The sequence below is a fragment of the Mobula birostris genome, chromosome 6, assembly GCF_030028105.1.
Source record: "Mobula birostris isolate sMobBir1 chromosome 6, sMobBir1.hap1, whole genome shotgun sequence".
Classification (NCBI taxonomy): domain Eukaryota; kingdom Metazoa; phylum Chordata; class Chondrichthyes; order Myliobatiformes; family Myliobatidae; genus Mobula; species Mobula birostris.
The window spans coordinates 69,483,221-69,505,668 of NC_092375.1; the positions used below are offsets into that span (position 1 = coordinate 69,483,221).

At 39.4% G+C, this 22,448-nt stretch overlaps 1 protein-coding gene across 9 annotated transcripts in view; it reads left to right on the top strand.

Annotated features, from left to right (window-relative positions):
• LOC140199090 (rho guanine nucleotide exchange factor TIAM1-like) overlaps nt 1–22,448 on the top strand; it is a 299,957-nt gene that overhangs the window by 224,831 nt on the left and 52,678 nt on the right. For all 9 annotated transcript variants that reach the window (XM_072260579.1, XM_072260580.1, XM_072260582.1 and 6 more), the window contains 4 exons: nt 16,302–16,478; nt 18,233–18,301; nt 18,394–18,519; nt 20,187–20,295. In XM_072260579.1, coding sequence (XP_072116680.1) covers nt 16,302–16,478; nt 18,233–18,301; nt 18,394–18,519; nt 20,187–20,295 — 481 coding nt within the window. The remainder of the gene's footprint in view (nt 1–16,301; nt 16,479–18,232; nt 18,302–18,393; nt 18,520–20,186; nt 20,296–22,448) is intronic.

Below are 22,448 nucleotides of genomic sequence, written 5' to 3' on the forward strand. Positions count from 1 at the left end.
AAAGTCAGCACATCCTTTTGTAGATATGGGGCCCAATACTGCTCACAATTCTCCAGATGCAGTCTGACCAATGCCTTATAAAGCCTCAGAAATACACTCTTGCTTTTATACTCTAGTCCTTTCAAAATGAATGCTAACATTGCATTTGCCTTCCTTACTACCAACTCAGCCTGCAAATTAACTTTTGGGGAATCCTGTACAAGTGTTCCCAAGTCTCTTTGCACCTCTGACTTCTGAATTCGCTCCCATTTAGAAAATATTCTATGCCTAAAAAGCCAAGTCTTGCCAGTTTTATGCAAGGTCTTGGTAAAGCTTCCTCTTTGAGTACTTGTTTCGGTCTCCATGTTCAAGAGAGGAAGGATATCTTTTCTTTGGAATCAGTGCATTATAGGTTCTCTGGGATAATAGTTTTGCCTTCTGAAGAAGGACTAAGGAATTTTTTTTCTGTGTTTCATGGAGATTAGAAGAAAGATGATCTCATTGAGACATAACTCTGAGAAGGATTGCTACAGTAGATGCCAAGAGGCTATTTTCACTAGCTGGAGAGCCAACAAATAAGAAAGGCTCAGTCATTTGTTTAAAGATTTATTTACATAGAGGATTTGAAATCTTTGGAATTTTCTCCTCCCGAGAACCTAAGTGCTCAAATGTTGAGAATGTAGCCAGATTGTGCTCTAAATCTATCTACAAGTTTGCAGATGGTACCACTGTAGTGAGCTGTATCTTGAATAATGATGAATCAGAGTACAGGAAGGAGTGGAGAGTCTTGTGAAATGATGTCATGACAACAATCTTTCCATCAATGTCAGCAAAACAGAAGAGTTAGTCATTGTCTTCAGGAAGGGTGGTGGTGCACATACTTCTGTTAACATCATTGGTGCTGAGATCGAGAGCATTGAGAGCTTCAATTCCTAGGAGCAAACATCACCAATATCCTATTCTTAAGAAAGCTTACAAGTGCCTCTACTTCCTTAGGAGGCTCAAGAAATCTGGCATTTGACCTTCAACTTTCACCAAATTTTATCAATGCACCATAGAAAGCATCTTATCTGAGTATATCAGGGCTCAGTATGACAACTGCCTTGCCAATGACCACAAGAAAATGCAGAGAATTGTGGATGTAGCTCAGCATATTACTGAAGACATCATCCAACCATCGACTAAATCTAAACTTCTCACTCCCTGAGTAATAACAGCCAGCACAATCAAAGACACCACCCATCCCTGAGGTTCTCCCTTCTCCCCTTCCATCAGGCAGTAGGTACAAAAGCCTGAAAACACTTACCACCAGGCTCGAGTACAGCTTCTGTTCCATTGTTATAAAACTTGAATGGCTCCCCAGTAGGATGAGATAGTCTCTTGTCCTCACAACCTAACTTGTTATGTCCCTGCACCTTACTTCCTACCTGCGCTTTCTCTGTAACTGTAATACTCTATTCTGCCCTCTGTTGTTTTATCTTGGATTATCTCAGTGTACTGTAATAACTTAAGCTATATGTACTATTATCAATTTACATTTTTTGCTCTAGCTTGGTACATGTGACAATAATAAACCAGTTTAACAATTATGTTTAGTGGATTTTTGAATACATTGAAATGTGAGGAAAAGGGAATAAAGTGATTTTGACATTCAGCCCTAACTGACACAAATGGCAGAGTCATATAGCCTAGTCTTGCTTCTATTTCATATGTATTCTATTGAAATGGAAACTGCTCCAGTCTAAATGGAATTAACTTGTAAAAAGCAATGAAAAAATATGAGTGAACACTGTGTAATCTTATCTTTTTGATGTTGATGTGATTAATTTTCTAATGCTGTTGCCCTCAATGGCTTAAGCATGTTAGTATACATGAATAAGTCACAATGTTTGCAATTGTGCTTTAGGTAAGAATCAGAATGGGGTTTAGTACCACAAGCATGTGTTGTGACGTCAGTACATTACAAAACACAATAATTAAAAACACTATAAATTATAATAGGAAAAACACATATATGGTTGGCATCCATCTGTCTTGAACAACAATGAATGTTGATGATCATCATCACAAGCTGGGTGGAAGGTATGAAAATCCTGAGATGCCCAGTCATTAAGATCACCCTCCCAGCCTCACCAGTGCAGTCCAAAGGAAAGCTTATGAAGCAGTACGTTTGGCACCAGCTTGGCTGCTGGAGCTGCTGGAAGGATGTTCAATGACATCCAGCCGCCTTAGGGGCTCCACTCCGGATTTGCTGCCTGGGTTTACTCAGGCTAAGGATTTGCCCATAGCTGGGGATCTGGTTCACGAGCACCAGGGTGTGTCCACATACCGGTGGGTCTGCGTGCTACGTGTGCAGGGGCCAGACCTCCTCCCTGTCCTCTGTAGTTCAGCCCAAGTCCAAAAGGAGATCAGTTTAACTTTCTACATGTGTTATACATATAAAATGTGTTTGTGTATAATTAAATAAGTACTGAAATAAGAGACCAAACAAAAAGAAAAAAATAGTGAGGTTATGTACATGGGAATCATTGTCAATTCAGAATTCTGATGGCAGTGGAGGGAATAAGATGTACTTTTGAAACATTGCATGTCTGTTCTCTAGCTCCTGTACCACCTCCTTGATGGTAGCAATGAGGAAAGGGCATGGCCAGGGTGATTAGCTTTTCCGATCCTGTGCAGTGGCCTTTCTGTGCCAGACAGTGATGCAACCAGTTAGAATGCTCTCCACAGTATATCTGTAGAAATTTGCAAGAGTTTTTGGTGATATACCAAGTCTCCTCAGGTTCCTAATGGATTATAACTTCTGTCGTGCCTTCTTTGTAATTGCTTCAATATGTTGGGCCCAGGATAGATTTTCAGAGATACTGACACCCAGGAACTTGAAACTGCTCACTCTTTCCACTGTTGATCCCTCAATGAGGACTGGAGTGTGTTCCCTCGACTTCCCCTTCCTGAAGTGCACAATCAATTCCTTGGTCTTACTGATGTTGAGTGCAAGGTAGTTGTCATGACACCTCTCAACCAACTGATCTATCTCACTCCTATATGCCTCATCGTTACTATCTGAAATTCTGCCAACATAGTGGTGTCATTGGCAATCTAATAACTGGCACTTGACATTGTGCCTAGCCACACAGTGGGCTAAGAACGCATCCTTGAGATGCGCCAGTGTTGATTGTCAGTGAAGAGGAGATATTATTTACAATCTGCAATGACTGTCATCTCCCAATAAGGAAGTCAAGGATCCATTTGCAGAGGGAGGTACAGAGGCCTAGGTTTTGGAGCTTTTTGATTAGTACTGAGGACGCGATGGTGTTGAATGCTGAGCTGTAACCAATAAGCAGCAGCCTGATATACAGTAGGTATTGCTAATGTCTAGGTGATCCAAGACTAAGTGGAAAGCTAACAAGATTGCATCTGCTGCAGACCAGTTGTGGTAATTAGAAAATTGCAGTGGGTCCTGATCCTTGCTTAGGCAGGAGTTGATTCTGGCCATGAATATAGAACTGGAAGATTTCCTCTTCAGTGTTTCTGAGGATTTTACTGATTTTTGATCCAGTCTGATTATGTCGAGTGTTTATCTTTGGTGGTAGCCATCCAGTGACATTGTGAATATGTTAACATATTTTCACTCCTTGTATCACCTCTTTTAAAAATAAAAGTACTCTTATTTGAGTGTGGGAGTAAGTGAAATTTCCTGTTGTTTCCAGAAGAAAACATTTTGTCAACATTTAATAGAATTTGTTTCAATAAGTAACAGTACAGGTATAATGATTTTTAAAAAACGGTTTCTTTCAATGATATCTTTTCTGATTCCCTCAAAATGAAGAGACAGTTGAGATGCTTTATGTTATATTTCCAAATGTAGCAAGAATCAAACTTTCAGCTAATTGTAGTCCTATATAAAATAGGTTATTGTGAAATTATGATTGAATGCTTTCTGGATTTGCTCATTTCTGTCAATGCCTCATGGCAGTGTTAAAGCCATAACATTCAATTTTTTAGCCCATGAATTTCACAGAAATATAGTTCAAATGTATGACAAGTGCCAGAGAGAAAAGAATTATTTATTTATGTAATTGTTATGTGGGAATGAAATAACAGCATTTTAGTCCATATCTTTATATGAAGTATTCATCTTATGTGGTACTGTTCATAGGTAACCTGTTTTTGGTTTAACTATTGAAATGTAGTTTTAAAGTGATCTATAGCTTTAAAACCATTGCTAATATACTTCCTGTGAAAAAGTTATCCAAATGGGCATACTCCCTAGCTAGTTATGAAAATGCAGATTGACAGATCTTTTAAAATTAAATGAAACTATGGGATGAAAATAGAAAATGCTGGTAATACTGGAAATTGAAGCAACAAACGATCTGCTAAAGGAACTTAGTGGGTCGAGCAGCATTTATCAACATCCATGGTGGGGGGAGGAGAGATTATAAAATGCTGAAGATGCTGAGACAGTGAAACAGTACCTATAGAGTTGATGTTTTGGATAATATTCCTCATATAGTTGAAAATATTGGGCGGGTGAGTTTGGTCAAAGAGGTTTGATTTCAAGGTGGAACGTAAAGGAATTGAGGAAGGGGTTATGTTACTGAGTGATAGTAGGTTGATGAGAAATAATAGTGATTGTATTTTCTAAAAGACAGCAGTAGCTAAGAAATGTCCTGAAGCTAATGCAGGTGTGCCAGAGAGTGGAAATAATTATTGTTTTCTTTCATTTCTTTCATTTCTTTCATTGTGTGATACATGGCTTAAATTTACTTTCATAAACGACAGATCACCTATGGGTTTGGTTGCAATGAATATTGTTTTCTCGGACTGGAGTATTATACCGGGTACTTGTGCTAATGCATGGTGCCCTAATAAAAATAGAAATGATAATTGTTGAATAAACAAGGTAATTGAAAACTGAATTACTTTGTTGAGTAACTTTGCAGTTAGGAATGTGCCTTTCACTTACAAACTGAGGTTTTGAAATGTACTTTGAGAGCACTGAACACTTCAACATCATTTAATATTGTGGATGACATATGGAATCTGAAGAAACGTATTTGGATACACTAATGTTATATTAATAAATTGTCAATGTTGAACTACTTAGATAAAATGACACCAATATAGTTTGCTAATAAGGTGGTGGTTTATTTTACTGATTTATTGCTTTAAGGTCAGAAAGTCTAATTGCATTTTTAATAAAGTACATTATACCTTGGCTCAGAAATAGACCGTGGCATAAATGGAGTTAAAATGCAAATCAGATGTGATTCAATAGAGCAGTAGATTAGACCTGAAGTGCCAAATGTCCCATTCCTATTCCTTGCACTTCTAACGAATGGGTGGAGAAAGGAAGAAAAGCTTATATTTATGAGGTACTTATAAGTGAACTCTGGCTCAGCACTGTCTTCATCTTTCTGCATATAAAATCCCAAACATCGGTATGCGAATGGAACGGATAACGAATGCAAAAATGATCAGGTCATAAAGTATGACAGGTCTTTGCATTTCATCTTGTATCTTTCTCTACCTCCCACCCCCACCATCCAAAGCTAAATATTCAGTTTTTGCAGCCTTTTCATGAGATTCTGAAGAAATCACATAGAAACATAGAAAATAGGTGCAGGAGTAGGCCATTCGGCCCTTCGAGCCTGCACTGCCATTTATTATGATCATGGCTGATCATCCAACTCAGAACCCCGCCCCAGCCTTCCCTCCATACCCCCTGATCCCTGTAGCCACAAGGGCCATATCTAACTCCCTCTTAAATATAGCCAATGAACCGGCCTCAACTGTTTCCTGTTTCAACATCTCCACCATCTCTTGATGATTTTATTCAAATTATTTTATGTTTATCAGAAATGGTTGAAAGCATTGTATTGAATTTTGAAGTACACTGTTATGTACATGGTAGATGGTCTGTGCATAACATTAACTCTCAAGATAAATTGAGATAACTGAACAATTATCCTTTTAAAATTGAAAGCAATAGTTGAAGAGGGATATTCGCTAAAATACCGGGACTTCTTGCTTTACTTGAAATAGTTTTAGTGGGTCTTTGCCAATATGCTGAATCACTACAGCAGTTAAAAGAATGTGGGGTTGGATTTTGAATCATATATAAAAGATGGGAACATCAATAAAGCTACATTATCTCAGGACTGAAATTAAAGGAGAGGAGAAGATGGCGGCGCGACACAGCTCGCAGCGGCCACTCCGGTGGTGATGTCTGTTATCTGTCAAGTAGGGTGCCGTGCACAATCCTGATTTGATGGAGACGGACGTGAGAGCATGGAGGAGCATCTGGTGAAACTTCTGAAATGCCTGCTTTGCTGCTGCTGCTACTGTGTGATCCTGAATCTCCGGAGGGGAAGGCCCCGAGTCCTCGGCTTTGCTTGTTGCTCGGCGGCCGGGCGGGGTCGAAGCGCTTGGCAGAGGATGGTGCTCAGTGCTTGGTGTTGAAGGGCTGGTCGGAGGCTAGAAGTTTTCGGACGGACTCAGAGTCCGCTGTGGTTGGGTGCTTCCAATGATGCTGCATCGGCAAGTTTGCAGCGCTTGGAGGTTCATGGCAGGAAGAGTTTCTCCCTTCTACCGTCTGCGTGAGATGATGAGTCTATTGGGACTTTGAGACTTTTTTTTACCGTGCCCATGGTCTGCTGTTTATCAAATTACGGTATTGCTTTGCACTGTTGTGACTATATGTTACAAATATGTGGTTTTGTCAGTTTTAGTCTTGGTTTGTCCAGTGTTTCTTGTGATATCATTCTGGAGGAACATTGTATCATTTTTTAATGCATGCATTTCTAAATGACAATAAATGAGGACTAAATGTCCTCATAATCTAATCTAATCTGATCTAATCTAAGTATACCACAAGGTATGAGTAAAGGTGATAGTTTCAAGAATCATTTGTCTCTGATTCAGTACTGGCTAAACATACAAAATCAACTGAAGAAATAAAAACAATGTGCTTAAGGGGTATAATCTTAAAATTGTTTGATCTAACAGGTTAATATTACAGTAATTGAACTACTTCTGATCTGAGGGACTTTATACTTTTAATATTTTTAGTGATGTCAAATGAAATATTGATTAATTTAAACTATTAAAAAATTGCGGCAAGATGTTCCTCTACATTTTGAGGAATTTGTAGCATTGTGTTAACGTGAGGATGGGAGGACATAATTACCCATACAATAAGTCGCTGTGTGAGAGATGGCTTGATTTATGCTTTCAAAGCAACTTTGTCCTGACCTAATGACTCACAATTTAAATTTTTAAGGGTAATTAAAAATGTTGAAGGCTAATCTATTTAAACAAAACCAAATGAAATAATTCATTGGAACTTTTACTTGAACAAACTAACAACCTAATTTTGCTTATTATAAGTTATTGTCCACCAGTTCCTGAGTCACTTCAAGTGTGTTCAAGTAACTAAAGAAAGAGTTTAAAATTTCTTCAGTTTGTATAGGATATAGGATTCATTGGCTGGAGGTTTTAATCTGAATCATTTGACTCATTTGGAATAGTTGTCACTCCAATATTTGATAATGTAATCACTGTAATTACTTTCGTTACCTCCACCCTTTTAATGAGAAACCAGTAACTTCTTAGTTGTTCTTTCATGTTGATAATATGGGGCTTTAATCATCCCTGTGGTAAATCCATTTTATTGTCACTCTTAATCTTGTTACTGCAAATTTCCAGGCTTGCCGCTGTTCTAAAGCACATTATTTTTTCTCTCATTATACTTTTGGTTCTTCCTTTTTCAATATTTTCCACATAACATATCAATAATTGCTGGCGGCAATCAGACCTTTAGCAAGTTGGGAATTGGGAAGTATTCCATTGGAAACTTGCTAGTTTAGATTTTACAATTCAATTGTACGCCTATGATTGTTACTCAGATTCCTAATTTTTTCCTTTGCTGCCATTAATTTCTCCCCCTCCTTCACTGCCTCCTAAATCCACCCTGTCTCCTACTGTTAGGCCAGAGGCATCTGACGATTTTTCCACTCATTCAGATCACACAACAAAGGCTTAGTTGTGTTGATAAATTAAAATCAAAGAGGCAAGCAGGCATTTTTGTTGCATTTAATTTTCCAGATATTAAGGTTGTTTCTGATTTATGGGAATACAACTAAAATTGTGTTGCAAATGAAACAGAATAAATTTGGGAAACTATTGGAGGTCCTTAAAGAAGATTGGTTATGTAACATGACTCCAGCAATGCTAATATTCATTACACTTCAAAGTTCATCAAGGCTTCTAATTGGAAATGTGGGGGCTAATAATTCTTGGCAAGTCTTTGTTAAGTTAATACCAAGAATTTTAAACTAACTTGATTACTGAATTTCAATGGGAATTGGACTAGAGGATTCTGAAACATCCCCTGCTACTTCAATGGTAAAACTAACTCATTTAAAGTAAATTTGTTAATGCTTCCATTGAATAGTAACAGAGGAATCGTAAACAAAAGTCAATCATTCTTCGGTTTGTATTCCACAGTATAATTTAATTGTACAGATGTTATGCCGAAGTAGAATCATAGAGTCACACAACACTACAACACAGAAACAGGCCCTTCAGCCTATCTAGTCTGTGCTGACCAGCACTCGGACCATAGCCCTACATACCCTTCCCATCAATGTACATATCCAAGTTTCTCTTAAATGCTGAAATCGACCCTGCATCCACCAGTTGTGCTGGCAGCTCGCTCCACACTCTCACCACCCTCTGAATGAAGTTGTTTCCCCTCATATTCCCCTTAAACATTTCACTTTTCACCCTTCATCCATAACCTCTAGGTAGTCTCACCCAACCTCAGTGGAAAGAGCCTGCTTGCATTTACCCTATCATAATTTTGTACACATCTATCAAATCTCCCTATATAAGGAATAAAGCCCCTATAACTTAAATCCTCAAGTCCTGGCAACATCTTTGTAAATTTTCTCTGCATTCCTTAAATCTTATTTACATCTTTCCTGGAGACAATACTCCAAATCAGGCCACAGCAACGTCTTATACAACTTCCACATAGCATCCCAACTCCTGTAAGTACATTGATTTATGAAGGCCTATGTATGACCCTATCTACCTGTGATGCCGCTTTCAAAGAAGTATTAATCTGTATTACGAGATCCCTCTGTTCTACCACACTCCTCAGTGCCCTATTGCACACTGTGTAAGTCCTACTGTGGTTGGTCCTACCAAAGTGCAACACCTCACACTTATCTGCATTAAATTCCATCTTGATTTTTCACCTCATTTTTCCAGCTGGTCCAGATCCCACTGGAAGCTTTGATCATTTTCCTTGCTGTCCACTACACCCATAATCTTGATGTTATCTGCAAATTTCCTGATCCAGTTTATCATATTATCAGCAAGATCTTTGATATTAGATGGCAAAAAACAATGAACCCAGCATCAATTCCTGAGATACTCCACTAGTCACAGGCCTCCAGTCAGATAGGCAACCATCTACTACTACTCTCTGTCGTCTTCCACTAAGCCAATGTAATCCAATTTACTACCTCATCTTGAATGCTGAGCGACTGAACCTTCTTGACCAACCTCCAATGTGGAACCTTATCAAAGGCCTTGCTAAAGTTCATGGAGGAAACATCCACTGCCGTGCCTTCATTAACTTTCTTGGTAATTTCCTTGAAAAACTCCATAAGATTGCTTAGACACGATTTACCATGCACAAAGCCATGTTGACTATCCCTAACCAGTCCCCGTCTATTCAAATACTTAAATAACCAATCCCTTAGAATATCTTCCGATAACTTTCCTACTGCTGATGTCAGGCTCACCAGCCTATTATAATTTCCTGGCTTATTCTTACAGCTTTTCTTACACTACAGAACAACGTTCGCTATCCTCCAGTTTGGCAGTACCTTACCTGTGTCTAAGGATGATTTAAATATCTCTGCTAGGGCCCGTGCAATTTCTGCACTAGGCTCCCACAAGGACTGAGGGAACACCTTGTCAGGTCTTAGGGATTTATCCACCCTAATTTACCTCAAGACAGCAAACACCTTGTCATCTGTAATCTGTATAGGGTCTATGACCATCTTGTTGCATTGCCTCACATCTGTAGACTGTGTTCATATCCCTGTAAATACAGATGCAAAAAAATCTCTAAGATCACCCCAATCTTTTGTGGCTCCATATGTAAGTTACCACTCTGATCTACCAGAAGACCATTCTGTCCCTTGCTATGCTTCCGGTTTAAAGTGGCACTGGTGAAGCACAGCAACAACGAACACAACTATAAATTTCTGTATTGATTGCACTTTTTCTCAGATATGAGCATTGCAATCAATAGCTTGTAACTTCCATTTTGGAGTCAAGACTTTGAACTGCCTGTACGACCTGGCATTTTTGCGGTGCAGGATGGTTGTGGCATGTCATATGTGGGCCAAATTGAGGCGGTGGGGGCTGGCCCTGAGAGCGGAGAACGAGCCAATGTTTGGCCATTACTGGAACGGAGACGATTTGATGTGGCAGAACCGAGGTGAGGCAAGGGAGGCAGCGCCCCAGAGTAAGGAAAGACCTGAGATTTGACCAATTTAAGCAGAGGGCTGAATTCCAAAGGTCGTGTATGGGCCAAACTGAGGCAGTGGGGCCCAGACCCAGGTCCGAGAGCCAGATTGAAATGGTTAGGGTGCTGGTGGCTGGAAGTGAGGGACAGGCCAGTTCAGTTCACTGCTCCACTAAGTTCGCTTGTCTCTGCGCTGAACGGAGGCTGTGTCTGCAATTAATGGGCTCCTGAATCAGCTATAGTGAAGACTGGTTTTGTGACTGTGGACTTCAGTTCTGAATGTTATTTGCTTACTTTTATCGTTTGCATGCTTTGTTTTTTATCTGCACATTTGGCAGTCTAATGGGTTCTATTTAGTTTCTTTGGTTTGTTGCTGCCTGTAAGGAGATGAATCTTAAGGCTGTATATAAGATACATAGTTTGATAATAAATGTACTTTGAACTTTGGTTTTGCTTTTAGTATATCTGCAGAGGCCTTTAGGAATCTCCTTTAGCTTGTCTGCTAGAGCAACCTCATGGTTTCTCATTGCTGTCCTGATTTCCTTCTTAAGTGTTCTCTTGCATTTCTTCTCCTTCTCAGGTACCTCATTTGTTCCTATCTGCTTATACCTGCTATGCACCTCCTTTTTCTTAACCAGAGCCTCAATATCTCCCAAAAACCAAGTTCCCTAAACCTGTAACCCTTGCCTTTTTATTCTGACAGGAACATTCAAACTCAGCTCTCAAATTTTCACTTTTGAAGGGCACCCACTTACCAAGCACAGATTTGCCAGAAAAAAACTGTCCAAATCCACACTTGCCTGATCCTTTCTGATACTATCAAAACTGGCCTTTCCTCAATTTAGAATGTTAACCCGAGAACCAGGCCTATTATTTTCCATAATTGCCTTGAAACTAAGGGCATTATGATCACTAAATGTAAAGTGTTTCCTTACATAAACTTCTGTCAACTGCCCTGACTCATTCCTGAACTAGAGATCTAGTGTTGCATGGTCCCTAGCTGGGACTTCCATGTGTTGATTAAGGAAACTGTCCTGAACACATTTGACAGTCTCTTTCCCATCCAGCTCTTTAATAGTATACGGGTCCCAGTCAACATGTGGAAAGTTAAAATCATCTTCGTACTACCACAACCTTATGTTTCTTACAACAGTCTGCAATTTCTCTACAAATTTGCTCCTCTAAATCCCACGAAAACTGTTAGTCTATAATATAATCTCATTAGTGTGGTCATACCTTTTTTATTCCCAGTTCTACCCATAAAGCCTCATTAGACAAGCTCTTCAATCTGTCCTCTCTGAGCACTGTCATGGCATTTTCCCTGACTAGTAATAGTCATAGTCATAGTCATACTTTATTGATCCCGGGGGAAATTGGTTTTCGTTACAGTTGCACCATAAATAATAAATAGTAATGGAACCATAAATAGTTAAATAGTAATATGTAAATTATGCCAGTAAATTATGAAATAAGTTCAGGACCAGTCTATCGGCTCAGGGTGTCTGACCCTCCAAGGGAGGAGTTGTAAAGTTTGATGGCCACAGGCAGGAATGACTTCCTATGACACTCTGTGCTGCATCTTGGAGGAATGAGTCTCTGGCTGAATGTACTCCTGTGCCCACCCAGTACATTATGTAGTGGATGGGAGATATTGACCAAGATGGCATGCAACTTAGACAGCACCCTCTTTTCAGACACCACTGTGAGAGAGTCCAGTTAATGCCACCCTTCCTCCTTTAATCCCTCCCATTCTATCATGTCTAAAACAATGAATCCCAGAACACTAAGCTGCCAGTCTTGTCCCTCCAAATCTTAGTAATGGCTTCAGTATCATAATTCTAGATGCTCAGCCATGCCCTAAGCTCGTCCTCTTTTTCTACAATTCTCCTTGTGTTGAATTATACACAACTCAGTATATCCTGAGATCACAACACTGGAGATCCTGTCCTTTAACTTGGCACCTAACACCCTGAACTCACTTTGAAGGACCCTGCCACCCCTTCTACCTGTGTCATTGGTACCGGCGTGGACTACAACCTCTTGCTGCTCACCCTCTCACTTAAAGAATGCTGTGGACTTGATCGGAGATGTCCCTGACCCTGTCACCCTGGAAACATCATACTATCTGGAATCTTGTTCTTGTCCACAGAACTTCCTTTTTGTTCCCCTAACCAATGAATCCCCTATCACTACAGCTCTCTTCTTCTACTCCTTCCACTTCTGAGCCACAGGGCCAGATTCAGTGCCAGAGACTTGACAGCTATGACTTTCCTTTGTCATTCCCCGCACCCCCCCCCCCAATAGTATCCAAAACAGTGTACCTGTTGTTGAGGGGGATGGCTACAGGGGTACTCTGTGCTGGCTGCCTATCCACTTTCCCTTTCTCATCCTCTCTCTCAATCCCTCAGCTCGCGAATGATCTGCATTTATTCCAGTTTCACCTCCAACTCCATTAGACAGTTTGTTAGAAGCTGCAGCTGGATGCACTTCTTGCAGGTGTAGTCGTCAGAGACAGTGATGGTCCTCCTGCCTTCCCACATCCCACAAGAGGAACATTCCACTATCTTGCCTGGCATCCCCACTCTTCTAAATGTGTAATAATAAAGAAAGAAAGAATAAATAATGAAAAACAATTTACCTTTAGCCTATGCCTCTCCTCACTGAAGCCTTGATGAGCCAAATGTTTCATGTAAATCAGTCCTGTATAATCATTGACAGAGAAATAAGTAAATGCAATTATAAAACCATCCAAATGTGCAGGCTATAAATGTACTTACAGTGACTTTTCAAGTGTGTAGGAGCTCGTTTGGGTTTGCTAATTGTACAAAAAGAAAGAAAAGAAACGGAGTGGTTTCAATGTAAGTTATTTCCCTTTCCTACACTGTCCCTTAGCAAGAGTTTTATTTTGTTAAACCATCTGGTGATAACTTATTTTTAAGAATTCATGGATCTATGTATAATAGCTAGTTTTAAACTTGAATTCCCTGTAGAGCTATGCTAAGGTTAATAAATGGAATTTATGTGGCATATCCTAATAATTTAAATCTCACATACAGCTTTCAGGCATGAAACAAAACAGCATGCCAAAGCAAGATGCAGAATAAATCTATATAAACCTAACAGCATGTGGCGACCGTGTGAACTCTGTCTGAGAGGGCGACGTCAGAACATTTTTTCGAGAGGATGAACCTTAGCAAGTGTTAGACCCCTGATGATATACTTGGCAGGGTCCTGAAAATCTGTGCTGACCAACTGGTTGGTATGTTCAAGGACATCTTTAACCTCTCACTGATGCAGTTGGAGGTTTTTCACCTGCTTTAGAAGAGCAGCATCATAGCAGTGCCCAAGAAGTGCAGGGTGAGCTGCCTCAAAGACTGTTGCCTAGCAGCACTCACATCTACTGTGATGAAGTGCTTTGAGAGGTTGGTCATGGCTAGAATTATAACTGCCCAAGCAAGAACCTGGACCCACTGCAAATTGCCTATGACCACAACAGATCTACAGTGGGCGCAATTTCACTTGCTTTCCACTTGGCCTTGAAGCACCTAGACAACAGCAAAACTTACACCAGGCTGCTGTTTATCATTTACAATTTGGAGTTCAACATCATTATCCCCTCACTAATCAATAAGCTTCAAAACCTGGACCTCTGTACCCACCCCACTTCCAGTAAAACCTGCAACTGAGTCTTTGTCTTCCTTATCGAGAGATTACAGTCGGTACAGAATGGTGATTATGTCTCCTCATTGACTGTCAACACAGGTGCACCTCATAAATGTGTGCTTAGCCCACTGCTGTTATCTCTGTACACTCATGACAGTGTGGCTAGACACTCGTCAAGTGCATCAATGAACTTGCTGATGACGCCATTGTTAACAGAATCTCAGATGGTGACGAGGATGTGTATAGGAGTGAGATAGATCGGCTGGTGAGTGATGTCACAAGAGCTTCGCATTCAATGTCACCAATACCAAGGAATTGCTTGTGGATTTCAGGAAGGAGAAGTCAGGAGAACAGACGCCTGTCTTCAATGAGGGGGCAGCAGTGGAAAGGGTGAGTAGCTTCAAATTCCTGGGTGTCAACATCTCAGAAGATCTATCCTGGGCCCAATTTATTGATGCAATCACAAAGAACACAAGCAAGTGGTTCTGCTTCGTTAGAAGTTTGAGGAGGTTTTATCTATCACCAAAGGTTCTTGCAAATTTCTGTAGACGTACTGTTGCAAAGATTCTGACTGGTGGCATCACCAACTGGTATAGAGCTTCATATGCACAGGATCACTAGAGGCTGCAGAGGGTTGTAGATTCAGTCAGTTCCATCACAGGCACAAACCCTTACACCACTGAGGACATGTTCAAGAGGTGCTGCCTCAAGAAGGCAGCATCCATAATTAGAGATCCTCACCATCTGGAACATCCCCTCTTCGCAGTACTACCATTGGGGAGGAGGTATAGGAGCCTGAAGATGCACACTCAACGTTTTAAGAATAGCTGCTTCCTTTTTGCCATGAGACCGCTGAATGTTTCATGAACACTACCTTGGCTTTTGCACTTTTATTTTGTACCTGTACTCTTATGTCTTGCGCTGTACTGCTGTCACAAAACAACAGAATTTGTCATAAGCAGCCGTAAATCTGATTCTGATTCCAACTTTGAAACCTGGAAACTGCGATCTGATCTACTTTTGGAAGCACACATAGAATTTTAGAGCTAAAAATATTTATTTTCTCATTTTAAGTGAATAATTTATTGTAGTTGAAAGATTGCACAAGGTGTCTTTAAGAATTCAAAATAATTTGATCTTTAATGAGCAGTTTATAATAATGGAAGTTGGAATTGGTTTATTATTGTCATATGTACCAAGGTACAGTGAAAAGCATGTCTTGCATACTGTTCATACAGACAAATTCATTACACAGTGTATTGAGGAAGTACAAGGTAAAACAATTACAGAATGTAGAATGAAGTGCAACAGCTACAGAGAACGTACATTGCAGACAGACAATAAGGTGCAAGACCATAATGAGGTAGATTATGAGATCAAGCATTGATCTTATCACACTAGGGAACTATTCAATAGTCTTATAACAGTGAGGTAAAAGTTGGCCTTGAGCATGATGGTACATGCTTTCGGGCTTTTTTTTTATCTTCTACCCGATGGGAGAAGGGAAAAGAGAATGTCTGGGGTGGGTGGGATCTTTGATTATGTTGGCTGCTTTACTGAGACAGTGAGAAGTGTAGACAGAGTTCGTGGAGAGGAGGCTGGTTTCTATCGTACCTTGGAGAAAGTTTATTTTTCCCTAGATTTTGCAAATTTCTGTAGATGTACTGTTGCGATGATTCTGAGTGGTGTCATCACCAATTGGTATAGAGCTTCACGTGCACAGGATCACGAGGTGTTGGGCATTTGGACAGGTTCTGTACATTTCTGGATAGGAAAGGTTTTGAGGGATATGGGCAAAATGTGGGCAAATGAGACAAGATGAGATGGGTATTGTGGCTAAAGGGACAGTTTCTGTGTTGTATTACTCTATGACTCTATATTGGTATGAAGGAGCTTTCAGATCATTTAAATTATATGTGCAATGCAGTTAAATGTAGCTTCAAGATATAATCCATAAACATCACCATATGCTCTCAGCTATTTAAAATGGTTTGTGATAACATGATTCATTGAGTGTCCCAGCCACTGAGCCACTGTGTTTAAATACAAATTTTTTTCACAGCAAAGGATATTATAAAAGTCAGCTTTTGTTCCTTATTTTCTTTTGTAGAGCACTGAGCAAGTAACAGCATTTTGTCATGGTCTGCATGAGTTAAACCCACTGAGCATGTCGTCACAACCTTTGGAATCTTTACCACAGCAAATACCACCTCGACAGCTGACTGATGCAGATAAACTGCGCAAGGTTATCTGTGAACTGGTGGAAACAGAACAAACCTACGTAAAGGTGAGAACAGAGGGAAAAAAAAATCAGTTATCAACAATTAAACTCTTCAAAATGTCAGTGACACAGACATTGGGCTTCTGTGTAAATTTGTTGCTTATTGTGTCCGTCCTGTTAACGTGCAAAGTGGATATTGACATTACAGTGAGGCTGTATAATTAGAATTAATATCTGCAGCTTAAGGAATGAGAATATCGGTGAGGACTGTTATATACGTAGGTTCCAGTTATTGAAAGATATTTGTAATTCTATAACTGAACATTTCAAATCAAGACTCTTCATCTAGACTGAAAGTTAGCCATTCTAAACAGGTGAGGGGAGGATGTGGTGATAGGTGAATCCAGGTGAAGAGGGGTAGTAGGAAGGTGCAGGAGGAAAGAGTGGAAATAGTGACAGAGATTGGAAGGTGATAGATGGAGGCAGCCAAAGGCTGTAGAAGATGGAATTTGATAGGAAAAGCAAGATTGAGCTTGGGACCAAACAAGAGAGGTGGGGTGGGCAAGAAGGAATATTCGAGGGAAGGGACCCAGTGGAAGGAGTGTGTAGTTGATGGGTAGTTGGAGAGTTGAGGAGAAGAAAGAGATAGGGCGATGGCAGCTTGGGAGGAGTGGACTTGGGTGGGTGTAGGAGGAATGGGGTAGAAACCAAAGTAACAGAGGGATACCAGGTTACCTGGAACTGGAAAATTCAGTGTTTATGTCCTCAGAATGCAGACTACCAGGCAGAAGGTGATGTCTTGGGTAGGATACTGAAATTTGAAAGCCATTGCTAGAATTGTATCTTAGTATGCATAGCTGCTTCAACAGAAGACTATTTCAAAACATTTATTAACACTTAAAATCAATAACAATAAGTACTCATCTACTCAAAACAAGTAGAAATAAATCACTGTTGTCAGGCATAAGCACCATCTCATAAAACCTACTGGCATTAACTCAACTTATGCAGTGCAGTGAGTTGATTGTAAAGCAAAATAGAAAGCAGGATAAGAACTTTGTAAGGTCAATATCTCCTGAGAAAAAAAAAGCAGAGTAGTGACATAATAGGGGTCTTTAAAATTATGAAGGTTTTGATAGAATTGGTCACTTTGTGAAGATTACAGATATGCTTACAAGGCTGCAAGGGGAATAGCTAAGGGAGAGGGGAATTGAGGGTTACTCAGTGGGAGGAGAGTTGCGTAGAACATGAATTTTGTCATGGAAAGAATGGCCTGTTTCTGTGCTGGATGTTCTATGTAATCTTCAGTAATTTATGCAGTTGAAATGACTGTGTATGTTTTATGTTCTATGTGTAATGTTTCAATTGTACATTTATTATACACATGCATTTATTTAGCATTACTTTGTGATTTTTGTTTAAAACTGCAAATATTTTAATCTCCTGATAAACATTACAGATGAGGTTTCTCTTTTCACAGGTGCTGCTGAATTTCCAATATATATTTATTAGTAGCGAATGTATATAATATGTTTGAAAGTGCAATTTGAAATAAAACAGAAGCTTACATTACAAAAATATTTTGATTTTCCTTTGAATAATTTATTGCTCTGTTAATTACTACATTTACAGCCTCGTAAAATAAATTGCATTTATTCTGGCATCATTTTGTATAAACCAGGGCATACATTTTTAAAGAGGTCAAATCTAGTACAGTGATGTGTAGCGATAGGTCGACTCATAATTTTCTGTTTTCACTGTATAGGGAAGGTAAAATGATTTTTTGTACATCTGTCTAATATCTCCTATTTTGTTCACAGGATCTGAATTGTCTCTTGGAGAGATATTTAAAACCATTGCAGAAAGAGGTTTTTCTCACGCAAGATGAGGTAATATTTTTCCAGCAAGAGTTCTAATAACATATCCAGTCATCTATGTTTTTATTCTGAATAAACATTTTTGTTTGCTGTTTGTGTTTCAGCTTGATGTACTTTTTGGAAACCTGAGAGAAATGGTTCAATTTCAAGTGGAATTCTTGAAAACACTAGAGGATGGTGTAAGACTGGTTTCAGATCTTGAAGAGTTGGAAACAGTTAATCAGTTCAAGGTAGCATTGTTTCAATTGCAGTCAACTTCTCTTGCACACTGCAGTTTTCACTTGTCTTCTACTTCCATTATGTTTCAGATTCAGTTGGTGTGAAAAAATAATTGGACAAGGAAAGAGGCAGACCTCCATTGATCTAATTCTCTTGTTAGCTGCAGGGAAGACCAGAGCTATAAGTCTATCAGTATTAATGACCAGTTTATATTCATGGCCTTTATCTGTTTTTCCTTGCAACACTTGAAACGTCTATCTTATCCTTTTCAATCTTAAAAAATCCACTATTATCTCACCCTATTATCTATTATAAAGAAAAAAAGCATTCTGGTGTTCAATTTTGATCTGGTGTACCCTTTGCCATCATAGGATGGTCAAACTTTGCTTTATTTCTCTGGAACATTGGAGGCTGATGGGAGACCTGATAGAAGTTTGTAAAATTATAGGAGACATGGATAGGGTAGCTAGTCAGAATCCATATCCCAGGGTGGAAATGTCAAGTAATGTGAGAGGGGGAAGTTTAAAGGAAACATGGGTGAACAAGTTTTTTTTACATAGCGATTGGTACTACCTGGAACGGGCTGCCAATGATAGAAGCACATGCAATACTGGCATTTAAGAGGTTTTAGATAGACACATGAATATACGGAATGTGGAAGAATATAGATCATGAGCAAGCAGAAGAGATCTCATTTCATATTGCTTTAAGAGCTGAAGGACCTGTGCCTATGTGCTACTCTTCTATGTACCTCCACAGCATTTAAATTCTTATCTTCCAAGCAAGATGTGACATTTATACTAAGATGTTACGGCCCACCAGTATCTGTGTTGAAATTCATTTGCTGGTTAGATTACCTATGTGCATGTTTCTTTTCAGATATCTTGTGGATTGTTGATTTCTCCTTGGCTCTTTGTTTTATCCACCACATTTTTATGTTATCCACACATTACAAATTAAATGTTTGTTTCCAAAGTCTAAATTATTAAATTGGCTGCCACCCCAAATGGCTACCTTTCCCTCAACTTTTTGCTTTGTCTTGGAAGCAATCTTGACTCTGCACGTTGTGATCTTAGACCATGAGACCATAAGACATAGGAGCAGAAGCAGGCCATTTGACCATCGAGTCTGTTCTGCCATTCTATCATGGCTGATTTATTATCCCTTTCAATCCCTTTCTCTTCCCCGTAACCATTGACGCCCTTACTAATCAAGAACCTTTCAACCTCCCTCTTAAATATACCCGCTGACTTGGCCTCCACAGTCATCTATGGCAAGGATTCCATGGATTCACAACCTTCTGGCTAAAGAAATTCCTCCTCATGTCTGTTCTAAAGGGGTGTACTTGTACTCTGAGGCTGTACCCTCTGGTCCTAGACTCCCCCCACTATAGAAAATATCCTCTCCATGTCCACTCTGTCTAGGCTTTTCAATTTCGATAGATTTCAGTGAAAAGCCCCTCATTCTTCTAAACCTCAGTGAGTACAGGCCCAGAGCCATCAAATGCTCCTCATACATTAACCCTTTCATTCCTGGGGTCATTCTTGAGAACCTCCACTGAACCCTCTCCAGTGCCAGCATATCTTAGATCGGGGGTCCAAAACAGCTTATAGATTCATAAAACTGCACATGACAAATTCTCTGTATCAATCCAGGATTTTGTTTTCTTCTTTTGCAGAAAGTACTTTTCTCGTTGGGTGGTTCATTCCTGTACTACGCTGATCGTTTCAAGTTATACAGCGCATTCTGTGCAAGTCATACAAAAGTTCCCAAGGTGCTTGTTAAAGGTAATAACACTACAACTTTTTCAATGGTTTAGATTCTATATATACATCATTCCTTCTATGAAAACCTCATGCATTATATATTTATGTGAAATTAGTTGCAGAAAACTTGAGCCAGAATTTAATGCCAAGGGTGAACTGCCCAGGCTCACCAGTGATTTTCCTTCACTGTCGACTTGCTAGGAAGTGCTCTTGAGTATTAAACAAGTTGCAACCTTATCAGCGGTTTTAAGGGATAAGGACAATTTGAAATGCATTGATGCTGCTGAAGATGTTGCAGCATGAATGAAAAGGTGGTACATGAGGGCACCACCAGTTATGGGGGAGATGGAACCGGTACTACCAAGTGCGTTGCGCCTCAACGTGCAAGGACCAATGTTCTTATGGGTATGTTTGCTTGTGTAATATAGCTGAATGTAAAAAAAAATGTAAATGTGTTGAGGGCACAAGGGAATATAATATTTTATCTATTATAGGAACAGTGCTTAAAAAGGGATGATACTGAAAGCTTAATGTTCCTGATTATTGGTTTCAAATGAGATGGAGAGGGAGACTAAAAGAAAAGTTGAGGTGTAACAATATGGTTAAAGAGATCACAGTTATAAAAAAGGATAATGTTATCAAGCAATCATCGAATGAAGCTGTGTAGGTTGAATTAAAGAACAAACAAGGCTCATTTGCACTGTTGAGAGAGAACTTCAGAAGATTGTTTTTGTAGGCACATTTCTGCCAAGTGCAAAAGCACTAGGACAATAATAACGTGAGATTTTTGCTACTCTAATATTAACTGGAATATAGTCAGTATAAAAAACATAAAGGACACAGAATTCCTAAATTGCATTCAGGAATTGCATTTCAGAAAAAGTTCAATGTAAAGCCTGTTTTACCAGACTGAAAACTGATATAGTAAATATGAGCTAGAAATAGATCTTTGAAGGCAACTCAGATAAAAGGAGAGATTTTAGAAGATGGTTCAAGAGGTCAGTGTGAACATTTCCTTCCAAACTAAAAAAGATCGACTCTGTAAAATCTAGACACCTCTTGATGGCAAGGGACATACAGGGTATGGTCAGGTAAAACAGGATGTTACTGTCAGATTTGGAGACCAGTACAGGAGAAAAGCCAGATATTTATAGGAAGTATAGGAGTCAAACTAAAAGGAAAACTAATAAAGTAGGGGAGGAGGCAGCATGAGCATATAATCAAGTAAAATAAATGAAAATTCCTTAAAAAGCCTGTATGTAAAGAGCAAGAGGATAACAAAGGGAAGAATATTAGCTTTTGGACGTAAAAGGGTGAAGTGTATGTGATGGTGATGTGGGTAAAGAATAATTTGCACCAGCCCTCCCCAAAGAGGGGACACTGCTGATAGTGTAGTTCATCTCTGCAAATCCACTCACTAAAGTGGACTGTCAAATATTGGAATATATCAACATAATGAAATAACAGATTATTCAGAGGTTTATAATATTTGAAAATGGATAATTTGTCAGGATGGATGAAATATGTTAGGATGTTTATAGAAGCAAGTGGTGAAGTTCTGAAGGATAACATTCCACTTATAATTATCTTGGGCTCAGGACTGGTATCAAAGGATCAGGATATTGTTAACATTGTACTGTTGTTTGAAGGCAGTAATTGTTAAACAAAGCAATTACAGCCCAGTTTGTTTATCTTAGATGGTGAGCAAATTATTGGAATCCATTCCAAGATACAGTATAAACTTTCACTTGGGAAGACAAAGGATAGTCTGCATTGATTTTTTTAAGGTTGTATATGACTGACTTGATTGAATTTTATGAAAAAGTCATGACAAGAGTCAATGAGGACAGAGCTTTCGATGAAGTATGTCTGGATTTTAGTAATGTTTTTGGCAGACTGGTCAACAAAATTAAAATCCCAAGGATTTCAAGGTTCCCTAACAAACAGTGGCTCGATGACAGAAAGGGTAACGGTTACTCTTTCTGTGAATGAAAGTCTGCTGCCAGTGGGTTTACACTTTCTCATTCTTATAATATATGTCAATAAGGAACAAAGCTTTAGTGGGCAGGAAGACCCAGATAACCTAGCCTGTTGGGATGCTGTCTAAGTTGCATGCCATCTTGGTCAATGTCTCCCATCCACTACATAATGTACTGGGTGGGCACAGGAGTACA